Source organism: Chiloscyllium plagiosum, unplaced genomic scaffold, assembly GCF_037043375.1.
Source record: "Chiloscyllium plagiosum isolate Xiang-an unplaced genomic scaffold, Cpla_swu_hap1 HiC_scaffold_28, whole genome shotgun sequence".
Taxonomy (NCBI): domain Eukaryota; kingdom Metazoa; phylum Chordata; class Chondrichthyes; order Orectolobiformes; family Hemiscylliidae; genus Chiloscyllium; species Chiloscyllium plagiosum.
Genome location: NW_028270166.1, coordinates 14,707,691 through 14,731,586, shown reverse-complemented (window position 1 = coordinate 14,731,586; position 23,896 = coordinate 14,707,691). Strand labels below are relative to the sequence as shown.

The 23,896-nt window shown below is 39.0% G+C and overlaps 1 protein-coding gene across 1 annotated transcript in view; it reads left to right on the top strand.

Moving 5' to 3' along the window:
* Positions 1-13,978, top strand: part of LOC122565383 (guanine nucleotide-binding protein G(q) subunit alpha) — a 112,747-nt gene extending 98,769 nt beyond the window's left edge. The window contains exons 5-7 of the mRNA XM_043721311.2: positions 360-489; positions 831-984; positions 6,413-13,978. Of these exons, the coding sequence (XP_043577246.1) occupies positions 360-489; positions 831-984; positions 6,413-6,603 (475 nt within the window). The 3' untranslated portion in view covers positions 6,604-13,978. The remainder of the gene's footprint in view (positions 1-359; positions 490-830; positions 985-6,412) is intronic.
* The last annotated feature ends 9,918 nt before the right edge of the window (positions 13,979-23,896 follow it).

Sequence of the window (23,896 nt, the reverse complement as noted above, 5' to 3'; positions counted from 1 at the left end):
CTTACTAAGCATTTTCAATGTGTATTTTCAAAAGACTTAGTATTTTTTCCTTGTTATTTGGAGCTCTGCGCTGCAGACAGTACTCTGACTTAGTAAGAATTAAAATAGATGTATAATATTTTGTTTTAGATAAAGGCATTATAAATCAGTGGCGATTTTTTTTTTAACTTTATCAAGTGATCTTTTTGGAAAGCTCGTCGTAGAAATATTGTGTAAAATCCTTTTTTAAAAAAAAACTCATCGATCACGTTATACTGAGTGAATGCATAATTCTTTATATTTAATGTATTGTAGGATATTGGTTGATAATTTAATACTGTATGTACTCTTAAATATTACTTTGATTATGTCTTTTTTAGAATGGTGGATGTTGGAGGCCAGAGGTCGGAAAGAAGAAAATGGATTCATTGCTTTGAAAACGTGACATCCATCATGTTTTTAGTGGCACTTAGTGAATACGACCAGGTTCTTGTAGAATCTGATAATGAGGTACATCTGTTTTTCACGACAGTCTTCAAGCCGGTGTTGCATTAGATGCTAAAATGTGAAGTGAAAACTGCTTTAATAGATTGAAAATATTGTATGTTAAAAGTGAAAATATGGCAAAATAGTTTTTGTGGTCTGGTACCCATAAATTTTAGACCCTTTTTGAATATTTAAATGTAAGGAAACTAATTTCTGGTGGTGGTGATATACTAAATACTACATAAGCTTTGAATAATTCTTGTTACTTAAAATCTTTATGAAAATTTATGAATGGAAGTTTACAATAAACTCATCAGAACAACATTTGGTGTAGTTTTCAACAGTTATTGTAACCATATTTCCAGAATCGAATGGAGGAGAGCAAAGCACTATTTAGGACGATAATCACATATCCCTGGTTTCAAAACTCCTCAGTCATTCTCTTCTTAAATAAGAAGGATCTCTTGGAAGAAAAGATTATGTACTCCCATTTGGTTGACTACTTCCCTGAGTTTGATGGTGAGTAGTGTTTCCTGTATGTGAATTTCCTTCAGAGATTTTTGAGAAGTTGGAGGAGAGAAAAATAGCATTGATCTTTCGCAAGAAATGGCATAATCAGACTTTTAAAGCCGAGGTGTTTTGCTGCTTGTATGATGACTACAGAGTGATAATGTAATTTTGTATATTCAGACAACGAGGAATCAAAGGTATAGAAATATCAATGTAAGGATATTAAAAATGCTAGTTTTAGATCTGCCTTAGTTTTGCATTCTTTGAGCGGCATGTTTCAACTGCAAATTTTCTATTAATAATTAATTTAAAGTTTGATTAGGCCAAACTTTGGCAATTGCCCTGAGAACTGAACCACAATATGACTCATCTATTTTTGTTCCATTCAAACAAGTGCAGTGTGTGCATGTCCATTCTGCCTGAAATGATAGAGACTTGTGTATTAATATATGTAGCTTGCAGTATTTGCATGTGCTCTGTAGAGTAAGTCTGACTGGCAATTTGAACTCTTTGCGCACACAGGATTATATATAAGAAATATACAGTTGCAGAATCACTTCCAATCTGTAACACTTTGCAGTAAGTTTCATAAACATGGATTGTTTGGGTGGGTTGATTGTTGCAAATAGCCAAAGGGATGTGCTATTTGATAAAATATATCAGTCTTTGGGACACATGCTCTACAAACTTAGAATTGCACTGTTACTGAGTTTGAACTCATCTAGTCCGAGCACGGTAGCTGTTATCCACTATCCACTGAAGATGGTGAATCTTAGAAAACGTGCTTAGCTGAACTGAGGTGCGCATACTGCAGGATTCCAGATTACTTGACTGATTTTCTGATGCAGCTTAAATGTTGACAGTACTGCCAAGGCCTCATGGTCAACTCAGATATCCATGACAATGGGACTAGAATGGGAGAGAGGGAAGCATAGTTGTGATGTCGCTGTATGTCTGATGTCAGGCTGATGTCTGGTTTGAAAACTACCTAGGCAGATGGTAACATTTTAGTTCAATTAAAAATCTGGAATAAAATACAAGTACAATAGCAACATTTAAACTCCTGTCAATTGTCTTAAAAACCATTTGGTTCACTTGTGTTCTTGGGGTGGATAGGAGAGGAAGGAAGAGAGAATCTGCCAGCTTTACCCGGTTTGGTCACCATGTAACTCCAGATTCTTAGCAGTATGGTTGAGAATGAACTGTCCTCTACTCAATAAATGCTCACTTGACCAGCAATGCCCCAATGAATCTGTTTTTTTTAAAATGTCATCCTTAACAGGCATGACTATATCAATACAATCTTTATGACTGGTCCAAATTTGTATCCATTTTACCTATTGCTTAGCATGAGTAGATAGTCTTGCTTAAAGGAAAAGGTTTGCTGGACTTGTGTAAGAGTAGTGAGCTTATTTATGACTGGTTCTGTGCAACATGAACTGGCCATATGGCTCGGTGAATTGCTATAACCAGTTTTCCACGTATGTAGTGAAAAGTTCCTTCATACTTGCCAAGAGGTATACAAGACATTCATTGATAACATTGCACTGTTCATGTGCACATCTAACATTGTTAGCCTATTCTCAGTGTGTCACTCTAGAAAGCCATAGACATTTGTACACAGCACCGTGCCATGGTGATCCAAGCCAGCTGCCATTGAGAATCTTTGAACTTGTGCAACTCTCAGTTCAGTTTTACCAGTGCAAGGTATGTCAACTAGATGGTGTTGCCATGGATCCCAGCACAAACACCTTTGACACCCATGAGAAAATTGTCTTCAAATCTCCTACCTCTTCCATGTTTCTAATAGATTTGCTATGTTTGAATATAGTGCTGCATTTAAGAATTTCCTTCATGTTTTAATGGGTTCCATCTTGTATATTCAAACTCATCTTTGAAACGGAGCTGTCAAATCAGCTCCATTTCCTTGATGTCCTAGTTAAGAAATTAGCCAGGAAGTTCTCAATACATAGGCAAATGATCCAATCATAGTGGCCATTATCTCACAGCATGGTTTTGATTCGCTATATATTACCACAGAACTAACAGCGAACAAATGGCTCAGGTCCAATTTACAAGGTTCCTAATAAAGCCAATGTTATAGCACACTAAACTGTAGGAATCTCAACATCAGTTAAGGTAAGTTTGCGGTAGACAATAGCAAAGAACTTCTTGGCTAATTTCTTAACTATTGTCTACCACAAACTTACCTTAACTGGTGTTGAGATTCCTACAGTTCAGTGTGCTATAACATTGGCTTTATTAGGAACCTTGTAAATTGGACCTGAGCCATTTGTTCGCTGTTAGTTCTGTGGTAATATATCGCGAATCAAAACCATGCTGTGAGATAATGGCCACTATGATTGGATCATTTGTCTATGTATTGCACAGAATTATGAATAGGCCTAAAACTGTCACTTTTGTTCCTGAAAAGTGCAGTCTATCTCAAGATACCCTGAAAGGTAAGGTATTTTGAATGTTTGAGCAACAGTTCCTACCATAATAACATGAGTGATGTTAGCCATTAATGAATGCTACTGTCAAGCCAGCAAGGAATTATGCCTAGTAATGAGTATTTTCAGTGCTGGTGTGATCCCTGATACCTATGCCATGCTTTCTAAAGACAGACATATCATATCAGATAGTAAATCTGCTGTCTGGGGCAAGCAAAGTGTTGATTGTACCAAAACCAGCCCCATCATGGAAACAGTCTCACCATTGTTCAATAATAGATATCAGTCTACAATTGGACATCATTTGTTCCATAATCCTGAGTAGAGTCATAGAGATGTATAGCACAGAAACAGACCCTTCGGTCTAACTGGTCCACGCCGAGCAGATATCCTAACCTAATCTAGTCCTTTTGGCCAGGACTTGGCCCATATCCCACTAAACCCTTCCTATTCATATAACCATCCAGATGTTTTTTAAATGCTATAATTGTACTAGTCTCCACCACTTTGGCAGTTCATTCCATACGCAGACCACCCTCTGTGTGAAAAAGTTGTTCCTTAGGTCCCTTTTAAATCTTTCCCTTCTCACCAAAAACCTATGCGCTATAGTTCTGGACTCACCCATCCCAGGGAAAAGACCTATCCATGCCCCTTACAATTTTATAAACCTGGATGTAGATTTGCTTGCTGAGCTGGAAGGTTTGTTTTCAGACGTTTCATCACCATGCTAAGTAATATCAGTGAGCCTCCAGATGAAACGCTTGTGACATGACCTGCTTTCTATTTGTGCTTTCTTGGATTGGTGACTCCATTTCCTGTGGTGATGTCATTTCCTGTTATTTTTCTCGAGGTGATAATTGGGATCAATGTGGATCAATTGGGATCAATTGGGATCAACAGTCAATGTGTCTGTTGATAGAATTCCAGTTGGATCTGACTTCACCACAGGAAATTACATCCCCAACCCAAGCCGTGCCACCAGCGCTTCATCCAGAGGCTCACTGCCGATGTTTCCTAGAATGGTGACAAAATGTCTGAAAGCAAACCTTCCCACTCAGCGGCCAAACTACATCCAGAACCTCAACCTGAGCTACAAATCTTCTTAAAACTCGCTAACGTTTTACAAACCTCGAAAAGGTCACCACTCAGCCTTCAATTCTCCAGGGAAAACAGCCACAGCCTATTCAGCCCTTCGCTATTGCTCAAATCCTCCAACCCTAGCAACATCCTTGTAAACCTTTCTGAACACTTTCAAGTTTCACACCATCCTCTGATAGGAAGGAGACCAGAATTGCACGCAATATTCCAAAAGTGGCCTAACCAATGTCCTGTACAGCCGTAACATGACCTCCCAACTCCTGTACTTAATGCTCTGACCAATAAAGGAAACCATACCAAATGGCGCCTTCACTGTCCTATCTACCTGCGACTGTACTTTCAAGGAACGATGAACCTGCACTCCAAGGTCTCGTAGTTCAGCAACACTCGTTAGAACCTTACCATTAAGTGTATAAGTCCTGCTCAGACTTGCTTTCCCAAAATGCAGCACCTCCCATTTATCTAAATTAAACTCCATCGCCACTCCTCAACCTATTGGCCCATCTGATGGAGATCTCGTACTCTGAGGTAGCTTTCTTGGCTGTCCACCACACCTCCAATTTTGGTGTCATCTGCAAACTGACTAACTATACCTCCTATGCTCACATCCAAATCATTTATATAAATGACACAAAACAGTGGACCCAAAACCAATCCCTTATGGCACACCGCTGGTCACAGGCCTCCAGTTTGAAAGGCAGTCCTTTTCTGTATAAATCCAGTTCTGTATCCAAGTGGCTAGTTCTCCCTGTATTCCATGAGGTCTAACATTGTTAACCAGTCTACCATGAGGAACCTTGTCGAATGCCTTACTGAAGTCCGTATAGATTGCATCGACTGCTCTGCCCTCATCAATTCTCTTTGTTACTACTTCAAAAAATCAGTCAAGTTTGTGAGACATGATTTCCCATGCACAAAGCCATGGGAATTCTTGCCTTTCTGAATTGATGTAAATCCTGTCCCTCAGGACACCAGTCTACAGTTTCCTGACTTTTCCTTACTGCCTTTCTTAAACAGTGGCGTCACATTAGCCAACCTCCATTCATCCGCCACCTCACCTGTGACTATCATTGACACAAATATCTCAGCCAGGGGTCCAGCAATCACTTCCCTAACTTCCCACAGAGTTCTCAGATACACCTGATCAGGTTCTGGGGATTTATCCACTTTTAGGCTTTTCAAGACATCCAGCACCACCACCTCTGTAATATGAGCATTTTTCAAGGTGTCACCATCTATTTCCCCACACTACATGAAGCATTATGCTGAAAACCAATTTTAGACTGTCAGTTTTGTTTCCTTAAATGTACTGGAAGCTCCATATACAGACTGTTCTTCGCAGACAGGAAAAAAGCACATGCAGGCACTGCACCTGTTCCAATGCAAGAGGATAGGTGACTGCCATTTTCTGCTTCATTGCACAAGACAATGTCTCAACCAATCAGAATCTACTTGCCAACAGCAAAGATGATTTGTTTCCAACTGGATATTTTTTGACAACGTGACTTTTGGGCCAGGAGGCAAACTGCTCTGCTGGCATTGTCAAACATGCATGTTATGATGCTGTGTGTACCAATGCTGTTTTTACGTCTTCACTAGTTAATTTGCACATGCATGGAATGCAAGGTCTGAATGTGGAGTTTATCGGAAGAAAAGCTGCATATTACAAAATAAGTGGGAATTTAGGCTCAGCGTCCCAAAATTTGAACTGCAACATTGTAAAGCAGTAGTTTAGTTGAGATGACATTGCTATGCATTATTAAGAAACTATTGGTTGCTTATCAGGCATTACAATGTTAGGTAATATTTTAGAACAGTACTACCTTATTTTCTTGAACTTATGAACAAAGAGGAAAGAAAATTGCCATTTTGTCTATGTTTTATAGGTCCACAGAGAGATGCGCAGGCTGCACGAGAATTCATTCTGAAGATGTTTGTTGACCTGAATCCTGATAGTGACAAAATCATCTACTCTCACTTCACATGTGCCACAGATACAGAGAACATCCGTTTCGTCTTTGCAGCTGTCAAAGATACAATTCTGCAGCTGAATCTAAAGGAGTACAATTTGGTCTGACCAGACCAGAGAAAAGGAGAAAAGAAAATTTAAACCATAATGACCGCAATTGTTATGATCTGTGAAGTTTGCAAACTGCTAATTGTCATCCTGGATTCTTGTCTGTGTGTGTCCACAGAGTTGTAGCTTCTTCTAAAACAAGAAAATGGTTTTATTCAATGCAGGATCGGGGAGGGGCAGGGAGACACCTTTTTAATGTGCATCTTTTTGGGTGCCAATCTACATTTCCATATTTTCAAATATCACTTAATAACTAGCTGTATAACAGATAGTTGGCTTGAGCTACAATCTCTCTAATGCTTGTTCAAATGAAGAATAGCAGGTGTTATTCCACTTGCAAAATCAAAATGCAATGCCATCCCCTCCCCTCTGCTCTTTCAGTTTTGCTGGCCTTCTGCTCCTTCTGCTGTCTGATCACAGATTTGCTCTGTGATGCACAGTGGTGATGTTTCAGGGCTCTGTCTGACAGAAACCAAGCCATCACTTGCATAATTGATGTACTGTTTCTGGTTTATTTGTTTTTTTTTCTGATCAATGAGAACGTATTGATACTGTGATTTATTTTTTGATTTTTTTTAAAAATAAATTATTGATGTTATACATATAGTTTGCTACTTGCTGTATTTCAGCCATGGACTACAAAGATGGGAGCTCACTAAGCATTAGCAGGTTGAGCAAATATCATGGAAACTGGGAGGGGGGTGGAATTGGCTTAAGTACTTAGAAACCTGAGATGTGGAAATAATGATTACTTGGCAAACAAATGAAGCCAAATCTAGTATAAAGAAATAAGTGTATTTATCTAATTTATGGACCAGTATACTTAGGCTTGATTTCAGATTAGAATGTTTCTGTATGAGTTGGTTTACAGATGCTCAGCTGTTGCCAAACTTTGATTTTTTTTTAACTGCTGTACACTACAGTGGCAAGTTGTGGAGTCTTTTTTAGGGTGACTTGCTAAACAGAAGTTGAAAGTTTATGCTTTTTTTCAGATGAGGGGTTTTAACCTTGAAAGTGTTTAATAGCAAGTTAGTTTTAATGTGGTCAGGTACTTTTACAGATTTTTTTTTAAAACATAGGTATGATATCAGGCCTGTTTGAAAAGAAGACCTCTGTGTTTTATAGGAATGCAGGTGGCAAGAAAGTTGCACTACACAGCTCTTAATTTGTGTGATTTCTCTGTACAAAAGTGAAAGAATGGCTTTTATACATGCTGCACAGTGCCATAAATATATTGTACCTTAAGTTGAGAAGGTTTGACCTCGCCAAACAAATATCAGGACTACTTTGTAATGTTAAAAGTTGTAGGCAGCCTTTCTGGTACAATTGCTACATCCCACACTCGTGGTTTAAATACTGTGGTTTGGTAGAGATGGCATCTATAGAAAAAACTGATCTGTGCTTTTCTTTTTCTTTTAATGTAGTTGGAGATGCATGTTTATCTTGCATTCAAATCATCATGCTGCCACCTATTCAGTATACTTGGTGTATAAACCTTAATGATGCCTTTTCGTTGTACCTACTGACTTCACCAGCAGGGGTGCCCTGTCATTTGCTCCAGGCATTTGGCTACAAAAAGGGCTTCATATCCAAAATTATCATAATTGATTTAGTACTAAATAGTTTTTAATCACACTAAAACAACTGGGATATGTTAGAGATTAGGATGAGTTTGAGCATCAACTGTTGAAAGTTGCAGCACTTTGCTGTTTGACTATAATCTAAAATGCTTTTTCAAGTATCAATGCTTAAAAATATAATCTTAGCTAATTGATTTCTGTTTTATTTTATAATAATGGAATTCCAGACTAATGATTCAGAACTAAATAAATCTCAAACTGTAGACATTATTTCAAATGTGGTTGAAATTGTGATTTTGTCAGCTGTGAATTTGATATAATGAAATGTAATGGTGAGAGAGTTATTTGGTTTCAAAATGTTGTCAAAATGTTGTATTCATATTGCATGGAAGAGCAGATAAGTGTTAAAGGTTTTGATTGGCAGATCTGTGTGAAAACAGGTGGTAGCAAGAACATGTCATTCCAGCCCTTAATATTAATTCATTTATTAAAATATGATTAGTACTTGACTGTTAAATCAAGTAATACAACTGTTTATATTACTGATTTTTATTTTTGGTGAGTATTATGATTTTGCATTCGCCATAATGCAGTCACTAAGCTCAGTGCCCTTTTTGAAAAGGATCTTCTAAAATTAAACGTATGCGATATCAGAGCAGATGCATATAAGAGTATAAATGTGGCACCATTTAACTTGTAAGATCTTGTGGGCCTACCCACAGAAAATCTAAGGAATTTGGAAATGCCAAAGCAACATTTATAGAGCTTTTTGAAAAAGTTTCCAGAGTTTTTGCATGTGGGAATAATGCCTGCCATAAACATTTGATTTCATTTAAAACACCTAACTGTCAGGGAGGACTGATGTTAGAGAATTTATTGTTTTTGCTAAGTTTTATATGTCTCTGGTCTACTTAGACTGCTGCGAAAACAGCCAAATATTGTGTACACTACATACCATTGCTAAACACTCCAATATCCTGCAAAACTATTCTGTAAAAACTAAATGCCATTGTTTTAATAAACCAGTATGGTAACATGGCATTAGGTTTCCTTACTCTTAAGTTTACATGAAAGGTCTTGGAAGTTTTGACAGGACTAGACTGTGTGAACACCTAATTTTGCCCAATTAAAATGATCTTAAAATGAAAATGTGGAAATTGTCTGGGGAGAGATAAGATAGTGTTTATCTTTGTTGAATTTTATGGCAATGAAGTAAAGCAGAGGAGTGCCTTACCTAATCCCAAAATGATTTTTTTTGCCAGTAATAGACACCCTGAAGTTTTATTCTATAGGGCTAGAACAAAGATTGTTACTCCCCTTATATTTAAATTTAATAACAATTCAAAAAATCACATTTAACTATAAGATATTTGTGCAATTCAAGAGTGAAATCAAAACATAATGAAATTTTAATTAACCAAGGGATGTGGGTATGTTTAATAGCGATTTTTGGAAAACTAGGTTTGCTCAATAAAATTTCAAAATTGATAAAATATTGTTATCCTGACTGCAAGCAATCTAAATGTCTAAAATCTAACAGACCGTAAAGGTTTTACTTGTCAGCATGCAATAGATTGTTTCAGCTAAACATACCACATAATGGAATATGCATGCTTATAATTGAGGATACATTTTAGATATTTGCCCTCATGCTACCGATGTCCACATTTCTAGAGTTGACTTTTGCAGAATTTAATGCAGCAGGAGCTTATTTTCCCCACCGTGCTTTTTAAAATGGTAGCAATCCTTTCATCCATTCAGATGTAATGAATTAATTAAAAATGAGTATCATCTTGTGTACAATGTGTATACATGTTTTGTTTGAATGCTATTGAACAAATTGAAATTTGCGGTGGATAATATTGTTTCAGATGACTGTTGCAGACTTTCAGCGGTCACATTATGTTCTAATATTTTCAATATCTAGCAATTCTATAATTTATTTCAAATTAACTATTTGTTTCAGTGAAAGCAAAATTCTGAGGCTGAATTTGTGAGCATATAGTTTTGTTTTTTTTCTCAAAGGGTAGAAAAAATATTCTTGAATAATCCTAAACAATCTTCTCTGGGTTGTTGGTGAACTTTTAGCTGAAAATAGCTGACCAACATCTTCCCAAGTCCCTTAGAAAGGAAAAACTGACTTTTTTTTTAAAAAGAGGTTTATTTGCAGTAGTTGTGGATTTGATAGTTTCAGAACATTTAGCTTTTGAATAAGTTTCCCACCTCCAGTCAGGATTAGTCAGTTGAAGTCAGCATATATATGTCACAGTTGGAATTAAAATCTAATATTTTCAAATGTAAGCAAAGCATTAATTTTCACTCTTAATATTTGACAAATAAGTGTAACTTGTTTTATCTTTAAAGCCAGCCAACCTGTGTAAATAATATTTTGATTCACTTTATACCTATTGTCATCTAGAGTTTCCAAGGGAAAATTCCTTTCACTTTGGATGCAAGAGTTTTAAGAATAAACGCAAGTTTTAAACTAACTGGGTGATCCATACTTGGCCTGGGTTCAGTGCAGTTTTAATATTGTTGTTATGCATAACTTGCAAGCATGTTGTTGAGAACATGGGCCCATAGTCAGAAAAGATTACATAGAATGCATAGTGTTGGGATTCCAATTTACACTTTTTGCACATTTACTTTTGTGAATATGGGTCCCTGTATAAGGAAAAATAATTTAACAAATTGAGGGTGATAGGTAGTTTTAATTTTTAGCCAGATTTGCAAAAAATGTATAAAATGTATGTAGCATATGCTTGCATAATATAGGAAACTAAATGGGAAATGTCTCTTTTGTATTGTATTTAAACCAGGGGACCAAGCTTCTGTCAGAAAACCTATTTTAATTTGTTTTATTTGAGAACAAGAAAACGTTTGATTTTTAAAAATATACTGGCATATTAGTAATTGCATTATTGTAGTAATCTTCCTGGCTATCTGTTCTACAGTATTGAAAACTGTCTAGGCTATTTTTCCACATCACTTTCACTATCGCAAGCTTCTGCTTTTGCCACTGTTCTGTGAATATTTAGAGAAATTGGGGATTGAGTAGCTATGTTAACTGAATGTACCATGGTTCTTTACTGCTTGCTTATTTCTTAGCTTAGGGATTCTGTGACATAGTGGTAATATCTGTGCCTCTGAGCCAGAAGGCTTGTGTTCGAGTCATACCTGCTCCAGAGGTGTACAGTCACATCCCTGAACAAGTTAATCAGAAATGTCTAGATTGTGATGGACGGAGTATTTTGTTTAAATATGAAACAATGCTCGTGTACAGGTAGGCAAATGTTAGAGGATTGGGATTATTTCTGTAATATGTGAAAACCTTTATTACAAGCTAAAATCAATTAAATGTTTATGTTCCTTAATTCGAGTATGCAGTTTGTTGAACTAACTACTTTTTTAAAAGCACAAAATGGTGCAACTTAAAACCTATTTTACAATTATTTGGGCTAAGATTTTTAAAAATCTTAATTTTTTTTTGTTACCTTGTCAATTGCCAAATAATCATTTTTATAAAGTGGATTAATAATTGCTGAAAAAATTCATTTGTTTTGCAGTTTTCAATTACTAATCAATCTCGCTTCCCTCACCTCCGCTTTGGCTGTTCCATGAGGAACAACAAATTCATGTCAACAGCATAAGTCAGTTACCATGTTTAATTCATGTGCGTGAAGTTGTCCTTACACCTTGTAATTTACAGATGAATGTTTTGCTGTGAACTAGATTGTAATGTTTATAGTATAACATTTGTTATGTTGAAAGGTATCTACTAATGAAGTGCCAAATGGCCTTTTGCAAAAGGAGTTACTAACTTTCGATCAGAGTACAAAGCATTGCATTTGAGTGTTGGAACATTGGCCTGTACCTGGAATTTTTCAATTTTATTATGACATGAAGAGTTCCCAAATGAAGGTGGTGGAATTCGCCCATTAGAAAGAGTGAAATAAATAAATAATCTGATTGACTTGTATGTAACTTGTGTCTCAAAATGGAATATTTTTGTGCAATCTTGGAATACGTATGAAGCCCACAGTCCTGCATGGAAAAGATATATGTAAAAAAGGGGAGAAATTTAAAGTTCCTGGCAAGAATGGAGGAATGAGTATTTATTTAGTTTGTGCTCCTAGTTTACCAACTGGTGTCTTTCCATTTAATTTTATTTGTGGTAGCCTTATTTTCCAGACTCTTCTTTACATTCCTGTTCTCTTTATTGGATTTAGCCTTTGCTTCTGCTTATTAGAATTAGGTTTATTGTCATGTGCTTAAGTACACTGATGTTACAGCATTAATTATTAGGGGCCTGGCTATGCTCATTTTCACAGGGACATTTAAGATTGATCTTGCGTTAGAAATTCCATATTGTTGAATGTAGGTTTTATATTTGTATTACGAATGCTAGGATATCATGTTTTTTCCTTGCAATGTTAAAAAGGGAGCAGCACTAAATGTGAATGTGGCAACATTCCGCAATGTTTGAAGACTATAAAGAGAGAGTTTAAATGTAAAAGAGCAAGTCGGACTGAGGCTGTAGAGTGTGGTGGTGTTAGTGGGCGCAACTATTATAAACATAGCATTTGAGGAAGCAAAACATATGGATGAACTTAACTGACAAGTTTAGTAATAAGATGTGAATTTGAATGTTTTTGTGCTATGATGATAAAAAGCAAACAATTGCGTATCATTTTTAGTTAGCCTTTGGGAAAGGAGTTGGTGGGAGAAAATACTCAATACATCATCTCTGGCCATTTTTAATGGAGAAAGTGGTATCTATAGCTCCTGCAGAGCCACAAAATAACTACTTTGTCTTAAGTTTCCAAATTGCATTGCTGAATAGACGTTTTGTAAGCAACAAAATGGGGTGACAGGAGAATTTAAATCTTTCTTTGCAGCTTATTGCCTAGACAGCAAGTAACACTAATGGGCATCATCGTCAACAGAGATATATGCAGGAAGGGAGATTATGGAAACAAAAATCTGACAAGACTTTGCCTAAACGCAGTGAATCATAGAAGCGTCCTTGCTATATTTAAGGTACTAAAAACTAAATGTGGAAAAATAAGCCTGTTCAGTTATTTGGGAATAATGCATTTTGAGCTGAAAAGTTGTCATGGGCTTCAGTAAGGTTGTATATAGAATGAATATTAGACCTCTGTAAATGTCCTGGCTTCATGCAAAGTAAATGTTCTGTCATAGACCTGGGTTGTTAACATTTTAGTATTCATTTGGTGGAATCTTCAAACTTCATCTTTTGTTGTGTATTTTTATGCTTGTAACTTTTTGAAGAAAATTGAAGCATGGCAGCCATCAGCAGTGGTGTATTGAACTAAAATATGTATTACTGATCTTTCACAGATTTTTTTTAAGTAAACCAAATGTAAATTATGTAGAATAATGAATTAAAGTGTGCCAAGTCCCTTCTTTGTAGTGCCAGACTCTCTACAAGTGCCAATGTGGTGGAAATTTAGGTTGGACTTGTATATTAAGTCCTGTTAAAAGGAAACTTTAAACTATTTAAGAGCTATATCTGCTGTTTTTAAATTGTGTCATTTTAATGCATGTATTGTTGTTTTGGAGGGGCCTAGTTTTTGAAGTAAAACAAATCTTGTACAATAATTACCTGAGAAGGGTCTTACTGGTTATTAATACAGTATTTTTCGGCCATAATTTTGTAATAGTTTAATTTGACCTCTGTTGCTTGACCCTCATGGAAACATGGACTTGATTTTCATATCCTTCTCCTGAAATTCTCTGTTTGAAATTGGAATAAATTTTGTTCCTATATCGCTTGCAATTTGTCATTATTTTACTGCACAATTACATAGAATGTTAGACGCCAATACTTGCTGATAGAGAAGAAAAAGATTTCACATTTCAAATATCTCAAAATGCTATGAAGTGTGGTGACTGCTTTTATGGACACAAGATTGTGGATACTTATTTATTTCCTATTACAATCATTATCTTACTGGCAACTTTATCCTATTAAACTTGTCCTTAATATGCAAAGGAAAATGTTTGTAGACATTGATTATTTTGAATGACACCCCCCAGCGATTTTTGTTTTGTGGAACATTTTGCCCGTTCTCATTAAAACATTTCATCTTGCTGTTCTGAAATCTCTTTTCCCTCTTCTATTTCTAAATGTTTTGTCTCCATTTACTTAGTTTTATTTAGTAAACGATATCTGTTTGAAGGAGTGTGGAGCTCTTCTGCGTATAAAATTAAATTGTACATTTGAGCTTTACAGCCTGTGATATACATACAATTTTTTTAAACAAAGCATTTTAATTGGGAAGTTATTGATGTCATTAACTTTGACCGTATTTTGTAAACATCTGCTATTCTGCATTGAGTGTTCGGACTTGTTTAAAGATTTAGCAAGTCTGCCTGACTCCCTGCTTTTAATCAGGTTCACAGGTTCTCTGCTACGGTGCTTCTGTCAGTCATATTACATGTTCTGAATTTTCTGGTGCAGCATTTCACAACATCCTCTTGATTTCCAAAAAAAAAAGTGATAAATCTTTAGATGTCAATTTTTATCAGTTGCTCATAGCTTGGTCATACAATTGATCTTAATGTGAAATACCAAAGATGAAATTGGGAATATGGATAGACTTGTACTTCTGTGCTTGATATTTTGTTGCCAAGCGACTTTGTTGCCCTTAAAGTGAAGTTCATGTGAGTAGATATTATGCACCAGACCAGACCACTCAAATATTATGTTAAGAAGGTAGCCAAGACCCAAACTACTACTAATTTTGAAGGTAAATGTGAAGTACTGTGTTCCAGATGCAATTTGATTGGTCAAACTACTCCTCATTAAGCAATTTACTAAAACATGATAATTAGCATACAACAAAAGAAAGAGGAACTTGGAAAGTTTAACAGAATAATAGATTATGTTGTGACAAAATAGTAACTATTCCGATATTATAACATCCTTTATACCCACCCTTGGCAGAATATAAATTCTGAAAACACAACTGTTTCACATGCAACTCCAGCAACCCAAGTGGAACAGCATCCAGAGAAAACGGAGGGTAGTAAACTGGAGAGGTTCACTGCCTTCCACCCCTGCTGAGATCCCAGCAACAACTGCTGCAAAAACTTAAGACTCTGGTTCTGTGGGGGTATGACCACACATTCTGGTTGCTTCTATTGTTACAAGTTTTTAATAAAAAAAACAAGACCCCTCAAGCTGTTTACTGGCTTTCCACCTGAACAGCTCAGAACCTGAATTGAATTGAATTTGTCACGTGTACCGAGGCACAGTGAAAAGCTTTGTCTTGCGAGCAATGCAGGCAGATCAGAGTTTAAGTATCATCGACAAGTAAATAATAGGTAAACAGTGACAAAAACACAAACACAGGTGTAGGTGAATGTTAAGAGTTTGAGAGTCCATTCAGTAATTCTAACAACAGTAGGGTAGAAACTGTTTAGAAACCGACTGATGTGTGTGTTCAGGTTTCTGTACCTTTTCCCCGATGGTAGAGGTTAAAAAAAACCATTGCAGGATGGGATTGATCTTTGAGAATGCTGGTGGCCTTGACAGCGGGCCTGGTAGTTGGCCTTTTTGATTCTGTGCTGAGTTCATCACACTCTGTAACCGTCTCCAATCTTAAATGGTACAGTTACCGTACCAGGTAATGATACATCCAGACAGATTGCTCTCGATGGTGCACCAATAAAAGTTGGCAAGGATATTCTGTCTTAAAACCTCTCTTTTAAGAACAAGGACGAAATAACCTCTTAAAACCCCAGCACTATCACAATATGTACATACAAATTTGAGAAAGAGTGGATCACTTGGTCCATCAGCCCTGCTCCATCATCCAATAAGATCATGACTGTAATCTTTCAGCCCCTTGTTTGTCATAGTCCTTTTTTTTTCCTAATGACACACTGTTGTCTGTAAAGTTAGTCATCCTTCAATGGTTGATCAAAATAGCTTTTCTTGTATTAAACTTTTAAGCTTTCTTGGTTTTTTGCGCTTTTTTCGCATGAGGGGCAGATGGATATGTTCTGGATGTTTCTTCCATTCCCTTAGAACCTCTACGTGAAGCTTTTCAATAATCTCTAGCTGAACCAGAGGGCTGTTTGGTTGAATGTTCTGAACTGGAAAGGTTTTCAATGTGATTCACCCACCCCTCCTCCCCCCCCCCCCCCCCCACCCTACCCCACACACTCACTTCCACCCCATTACAGCTGATACTTTGCATAGGTCAACAATATATGCAGCACTTGATTTTCAAGTTGCATAACATTCCTGGTATTCCAATTATAGCAGCCCAATATCCATTTCAGTTTAGAGTCCAAAAAAAAAACAAAACTATGCAAATATGTATAACAATGTATGACAGCACTCCGATCCTTTGGCATTTCAAATCTCTGAAATCTCTCATCATTTTTTAAATGTGCTTCTTTATTCTTCTTGCCAGGATATTTGCCATAGGCAAGAAAATGTGATATGCAGGCATTCATAAGAATAGTGACTTAATGAGCAATGTATGATCATCCAAGGAACAACTTTATACAAGTAATACTGTTCAGTATAAATCAGGCTACAGATGGAGACACCTCGCAGCCAACTAGAATGCTAGTCAAATGTAAGTGAACACTGGAGTTTTTCTGTGACAGAAAGAAGAGCAAAATCTAAACTTTAGCAATTTGTTATGCAATCAAATATTTAACTTTTGTGGATAACAAAACAATGAGCCAGATCTTAAAGAAAATATTAGCATTGTAGTTATAATGAAAGTAGATTATCTAAGGATTGAAAGAAGTTTAGCAATATAAATTTAAGAAGAATTTTAATGCTATAGATATGCAAAAGTAAAATGTTGCCAAAAAAAAGTTTAATGCTGTATGTATGCAAAAGCAGTGTGTTGCAGATCCTGAAAATAAGTGCTGGAAACGGCAGGTCAGGCACCATCTGTAATGGGTGGCGGGGGCGGGGGGGGGGGGTCAATGCAAAGGAGAGAGGGATGTCAATGTTTCACCTTTGCCTCTTATCAGGGAAACACAAGCTTCTGCTTAAGTTCACAGCTGAAACATAAACTGCCCCCTCTCCCAAAAGATTGGCATAAGGCATGCACCAGTCTCACCACATCATGGCACTTCTCCATCCTTTAGCAAGTGGTTCTCCACTTCAGTGCTACACTGGTAGAGTTTCTTTAAATGTTTCAGCTGCACATGTCACATCCAGAACAAGTTTCCAACTCATCAATTGAGCCAGGCTGCTTCTCAGGGCTGCTTGTTCTTTTTAGCACTCAGTTTGTACCTAATTGGATTCTGACAGCATCTCTGCTTTCCCTTGCTGTATTGTGGTTTGCCACCTCATTTGCAATTACAGGCTCGCTGTCCTGGTGCCTTGATTTGCCTTTTAGTGCAGACATGTATGCAGGCAGCTTATAATAGTTGTCAGCAGTGATCAGTCAAGGAGCAGAAAGAAGACTATATGGCACAGTGTTAAATCAATGTCGTACCTACACCATGTGTCAGCAATGTATGAGGTAAACACACGGAATGTGCTTCACCCAAATGTATCTTAGTCTTAAGGGAGCATACAGGGCCATATACAGCTGCTGTGCTGGGGTAATCATACAAGATTTAAGGCAATATGATGGGATGCATTGAGGATAATAGTGAAGGGGGGATGCTCAACATGTAAGGGTTGGAAACAACAGACCATAGTATGGCAAGGTTTGGTGGATCATTGACCATTTCAATGGAGGGGGAAGAGATACTGCACGACTAAGCTATATTCCTCAGCCTCAGGTAGCTAAATAAATAAGTGAATTGGGTGGATAATGGGAGAAAGATCAAACATGCTGGAGTTGACAGAGGGCAAGGACAAAAGGTACGTTCATGATGGGGGGACTGGGGGCTCACTAAAACAGACTGAGCCTGTGATAAACTCTGAAGTATGATGTGTGGTGTTTTCCATTCTTATCCAAATTGCAAATGTGCAATGGAGTAACCATACCAGGAGTGGGCAGAGCTTTCTTTTCTCAAAGGGAGGGAATTTAGGCAAGCTCTCCATTGGCAGGAGTCACACCTTGCAAATAGAAAAAAATGGTTGTGGTTGTTGGATGTCAGTCATTTCATCTCCAGCACATCTCTGCAGGAGTTTCTCAGGGTAATGTCCCTATGCTGAGCCATCTTCAGCTGCTTCATCAGTGAACCTCCCTCCATCAGAAGCTCATGGGGATGTTCACCCATGCTTGCACAATTTTTAGCACCATTCATCACTCCTCAGATAATGAAGCAATGTTCAGATGCAGTAAGATCGAGACAATAACTACGGTTGGACTGACAAGTAACATTTGTGCCACACACGCTTAGCAGTGGCCATCTCTAAAAAGAAATAATTTAACCGTTGCCTCTTAACATTTATTGGTGTTCCGTGATTGGTCAAGAAACATTCTCAATTGGTCTGGTCCTTTTAAGATTTCAGACTTTATTTAATACGGCTGGACACAGATCATCCAGAAACAGAGGTTAAACACTTCCGTGTTCCTCCGAGGAACTGCACACATGGCTTAAAACAGACATTTTTATACTTTTCTTAGAGAGGTACAGGCCACAATTGTACAGTTCATTCAAACAATTGTCAATTTAACGAAATGGTTTTATTGACAGCAACTTAGCCCAATGATATTTCCTTGCAACCAACCTTGTTTTCCAATATCCAAGTTACTCTTATCTCATGAACCTAGTCTCTGCACCTGCACTTGAAGGTCAATTAGAATGGCCAGTAATGTCTTATCTAGTCTAGTTATTTCTTTGCTGTAAAGGAAGCATTGTCTGCTAGTCTCTGTAGAGGCAAACTGTGGTCAAGTCAATTGTGCAGCTTTAGCAGGGTTAAAAGCCATTTTATGTAACTTTAAGCAGAATTGTCAGTTTGCACCCTAGAAGCTATTTTGTCATGTTATTTGCATTAAGAAGCTATTTTATTGCTGCCTAAGTTAGCAAGTTCTTGTATTAAGTGGTCCCCCACAACAACTAGTTACTTCAGCCTGTATTCAGGTTTCAGATCGTCAACCTTATCTATGCCCTTCATTATTTCATAAATCCCTCAACCTCCTACGCTCCAATGAAAAAGGCTTACCCTTGTCCTAAAGGGTTGGTTGCTCCAACTATCTTAACATGTTTGGAGGGCCACCTGCCCCCATTTGAATTAAAACATCCTTCTCTTCTCCCCACCTTAATTACTCCCTACAGTGCAACATCCTGTCACTTTCTCCATGGCTGCCAGCACCTGTACCAGCTGCAAATCATGTTCCTTTATAAAGTCCATGTGAGGTTTAGTCAGTGCAGACTGACTTTGAGCTATGCTAGACATTTACCATGTTGGCCGCCTGCTATTGTAACCAGTCTACCAATAAAGTGGTAAGCACTGGCTGGATGCTGAAATCAAAACATTGACATGCTAGCTGTGCTTCAATCAGTAGATGAACTTTAATTGCATGTTGTAATCCTGGGGGCTTTCGAATTCCGTCTCCAGCATTATACGTCGGTCTGCAATTCTACAAAAGATAAATTGCAATTCTGTGTTCCAGACTAAATATACCAAATGCCAGAATAAAACTAAGAACTGCAGCTCTGGGGTGATATGGTGGCTCAATGGTTACCACTACAGCTTTAGTGCCAGGGACCTGGGTTCAGTTCCAACCTTGTGTGATTGTCTATGTGGAGTTTGTACATCCTCTGGTTTCATGTGGTTCAGTGGTAATGTCCCTATCTCTGGTCCAGGAGGACCAGGTTTAAGTTACGTTTGCTTCAGAGGGGTATAATTGATTAGAAAATGTAAATATTGGCCAGGGGTCTGGGGAGAGAACTTCATTTTCTCTCTGACTAGTCCCATCCGGTCTCCTGCATCTAGCTGAGGTATCTTGGCTACATTGGTATTTCGAGCACAGCAGTGCTCCTTCAGCGGCAGTTTAAATAGCAATCATGTTTGGAGCAGGACATGAGGTTAGGTTTCACTTAAGTGAGTGCTTTCAATTGAATCATGGCTAGGAATTAGTATCAGAAACATAAACCGAAATTACTGGTAAATCTCTATGGCAAATCACAGCATTTGTGGGAAGAAAGTAGAGTTAATGTTTCAAATCCAGTGACTCTTCATTAGAATGCCAGACTAAAAATGTTACCTTGGCTTTTTATCCACAGAAGCTGCCAGATCTGCGGAGATTCACTTGCAATTTCTATTTTTGCTTCAGATCTCCAGCATCGAAGCACTATCCCTATGGTGCAAAAGGAAGTCATCCGGCCCATCGAGCCTGCACTGACCTTCAGAAGAATATCCCACACTGACCTATCTCATGACTAACCCACCTTACCCAGATACTGTGGGCAATTTAGCATGGCTCGTCCAGCTAAGCTGCACATCTTTGGACTGTCGAAGGAAACAAGAGCACCTGGAGGAAACTCAGCAACAGCATCACATCGTCCTTGACTCTGGCTAAGCGGCAGTGGTACTAATGCCAACACAGAACTCTGAATTCATTACCCACTCAGCAGCTCCTCTTCCTCTCAGTCATCTTCCACTTCCTGTGGGGTGTGGCTGACTTATTCCCACAATTCCTCCTCCGTCTGGAGTAGGCTCACAATGGAACAGATGATCTGTTGAGAGACCTTATTATCTGCAAATTGGCTGCCACATTTTCTGCACTATGACATCTCTACAGAGGGATTAATTAGCTATTAAGCACTTAGAACTGTCCTTAGTTCATAAAAGATGTGATATAAATGCAAGTGTAAAATTTTTATCTCAACTACCAGATAATCTGTAAATCTTGCTGAGAGTGAGTGAGGCCCCTTTCGGTCGTGGCTGACTGTGGGTTGCATCCTCGTTGTCCTGGCTTTCCTCTTCCCTGAAGAAGCGTCACTTGTGAGTGAAGTGACCAATGCTGGAGTGACAGTCCCGGTTGTAGAGGTCATACCTGTATGTGGTCGTCGATCTGCTAGAGCTGTGGCATTCCTTCCTGCAGCGCTCATCAGCTTCTTTACCCCAGTTTTGAGGTGTTGGTTCAGGATGCTTCTCCATCTCACGTGGTCAGCTGCAAGCCTTTCCCAGGACTCCGTAACGATATCAAGCGCCTTCATGTCCCTCATGCAGATGTCCTTGTGTCGCTGGGAATACCCAGTGGGTCTCTTTCTGGATGCAAGCACTCCATAGAGGATATCCTTTGGGATGTGGCCATCCTCCATGTGGTGGACGTGGCCTAGCCATCAGTCTCTGCTGTCTGAGCAGAGTGTACATGCTGGGAAGACCAGCGCGTGATAGGACCGCTGTGCTGGACACTGTCTTGCCAGGATATGCTCATGATATGGCAGATGCCCCTCAAGTGTAAGGTGTTCAGTCTTGTCTTCTGTTCGGCATATGTAGTCCATGTTTCACTGCTGTACAGCAGCATGCTTATGATGCAGTTAAAAATCACACAACTCCAGGTTACAGTCTGACAGGTTTATTTGGAAGCACTAGCTTTCGGAGTGCTGCTCCTTCATCAGGTGGTTGTGGAGTATAAGATTGTAAGACAATTTATAGCAAAAGTTTAAAGTGTGATGTAACTGAAACTGTATATTGGAAAAAGGCCTGGATTGTTTAAGTCTGTCATCTTTTAGAATGACCATGTTAGTTTCAATTCTTCCATATGTAAATTGCAAAACTTTTTTTAACGTTACATTCTCAAGTGAACTTTAACAATGAACAAATCCCAAGCTGACATTTTTGTCTTCACTGTCAGCTTGGGATTTGTCCATACTCCAGTCGTGAGGCTAGCAAGAGTTGAGGCTGCTTTCCCGATTTTCTTCTCGATCTGTGTCCAAGGAGAGGTTAACTGATGGATGACATTGAGTTCATATTCGTTGATAGTTCAATAGTGATGACTGGCAGTGCTACTGTGTCCTGTCCCAGGATGCTCATCGTCTTCAGACTGATAGCCCAAAATCCTTGAAAGCGTGAGAAAGGTAGTCTCTCAGTAACTGGAGTTCCTGCTGGGTGTGTCTTGCGACTGCAGCATCATCAGCAAATAGCATGTTCTTGATGAGTGCCACAGCCACTTTTGCTTTGGCTCTGAGTGGGCCAAGTTGAAGAGCCTGCCATTTGATCTACTGTGTCGGTAAATCCTCTGTTGCGGTGCCAAAGACGTGTTTCAGGAGCACAACAAAAATCCAAAAGAGTGTGGGAGCGAGGACGCAGCCTTGTTTGACGCTGCTGCAGATGGCGAAGGGCTCAAGAGCTGCCGTTGAACTGCACTGTCCCCTTTATGTTACTGTGGAAGGATTCTATCATGCTCAGCAGTTTTGGTGGGCAACGTTGAAAAGGCCCTTTCTGCTGACCAGGTTGAAAGCCTTGGTTAGGTCGATGAAAGCGATATGTAGGGGCACTTTCTGTTCTCTGCACTTCTCCTGCAGTTGGCGAAGGGAGAATATCATGTCTACTGTTGTCCTTTTAGCTCAGAATCCACACTGTGACTTTGGGTATACACATTCTGCCAGTTTCTGTAGGTGAGTCAAGGTAACCTGAGCAAAGACTTTGCTGACAGTGTTTAGGAGAGAGATGCCTCTGTAGTTGCTTCTCTCGCCCTTGTTCTTGTCGAGGACAATGATCTTGGCATCCATCATGGCCTGCAGTACAGCTCCTTCTTGCCAGCACTAACAGAGGACTTCATGCAATGAGCAGTAAGCTAGTCTTGCCGCACTTGATCGGATCAAGAGGAATCCCGTCGCTAGCCGGGGCCTTACCTGAAGCCAGGCTGTCAATGGCTTTGCTGAACTTTTCTACTGATGGCTCTACATCTAGCTCATCCATGGTCAGCAAGAAAGTGATGGCATCAGGTGCTGAAGTGGATACTGTATACTCTCTGGTGTAGCGATCAGACTTGTGTTCAACCGGCCTCTCCATCTGCTGGACTTTGTGATTACTTCCCCAGTACAGGATTTGAGGGGGTTTGTCTTGCTCTGAGCTGGTCCCAGTGCCTTCTTGATGCCTTTGTATGTTCCCCTAATATTCCCCGTTATAGTGGCCGTCTGAATTTCCTCGCTTAGCTATGTCCAGTACTCGTTAGCGCAATGCCTGGCAGTCTGCTGAGCCTTGTTCCTGGCAGCCCTGAGAATCTGCAGGTTCTTCCTGCTAGTTGACCTCTTGTACTTAGCTAGGGCAACACGCTTGGTTTCAACGGTGAGGGTCATCTCAGTGATCTACACCCACTCTGGCATTGAAGTTGCCTAGAAGAACAAGTTGCTCCTTCCTAGGGATGCTCCTAATGAGGGGTGCAGGATTGTCATAGAACTTGTCCTTTGTGCCTGGCGTGGAGGACAGTGTCAGGACATACATGCTGACAAGGCTGACTGGGCCTGTGGTGGTGTTGAGGCGAAGAGTCATGAGTCGCTCTGAGTCATTGCCTGGTTCTACTGTGTTCATCAGGCTATTTTTTATTGCGAAGCCGACTCCATGCTCTCTGGGCTCATGAGAGCCACTCCCCGCCAGTAAAACGTGTAGTCCTTCTCTTTCAGTAAGCCTGCCTCTGCCAGCCTATTTTACCGGAGGGCAGCTATGTCCATGTTGAGTCTTTTGAGCTCGTTATTTATGACAGCTGATGTCCGAGAGTCGCTGATGTCCTGGAGGTTTTCTGAGAGTCTGGTCATCATTGTCCAGACGTTCTAACTTCCCAGTTTTAGAGCTGATCTCTTGTTGT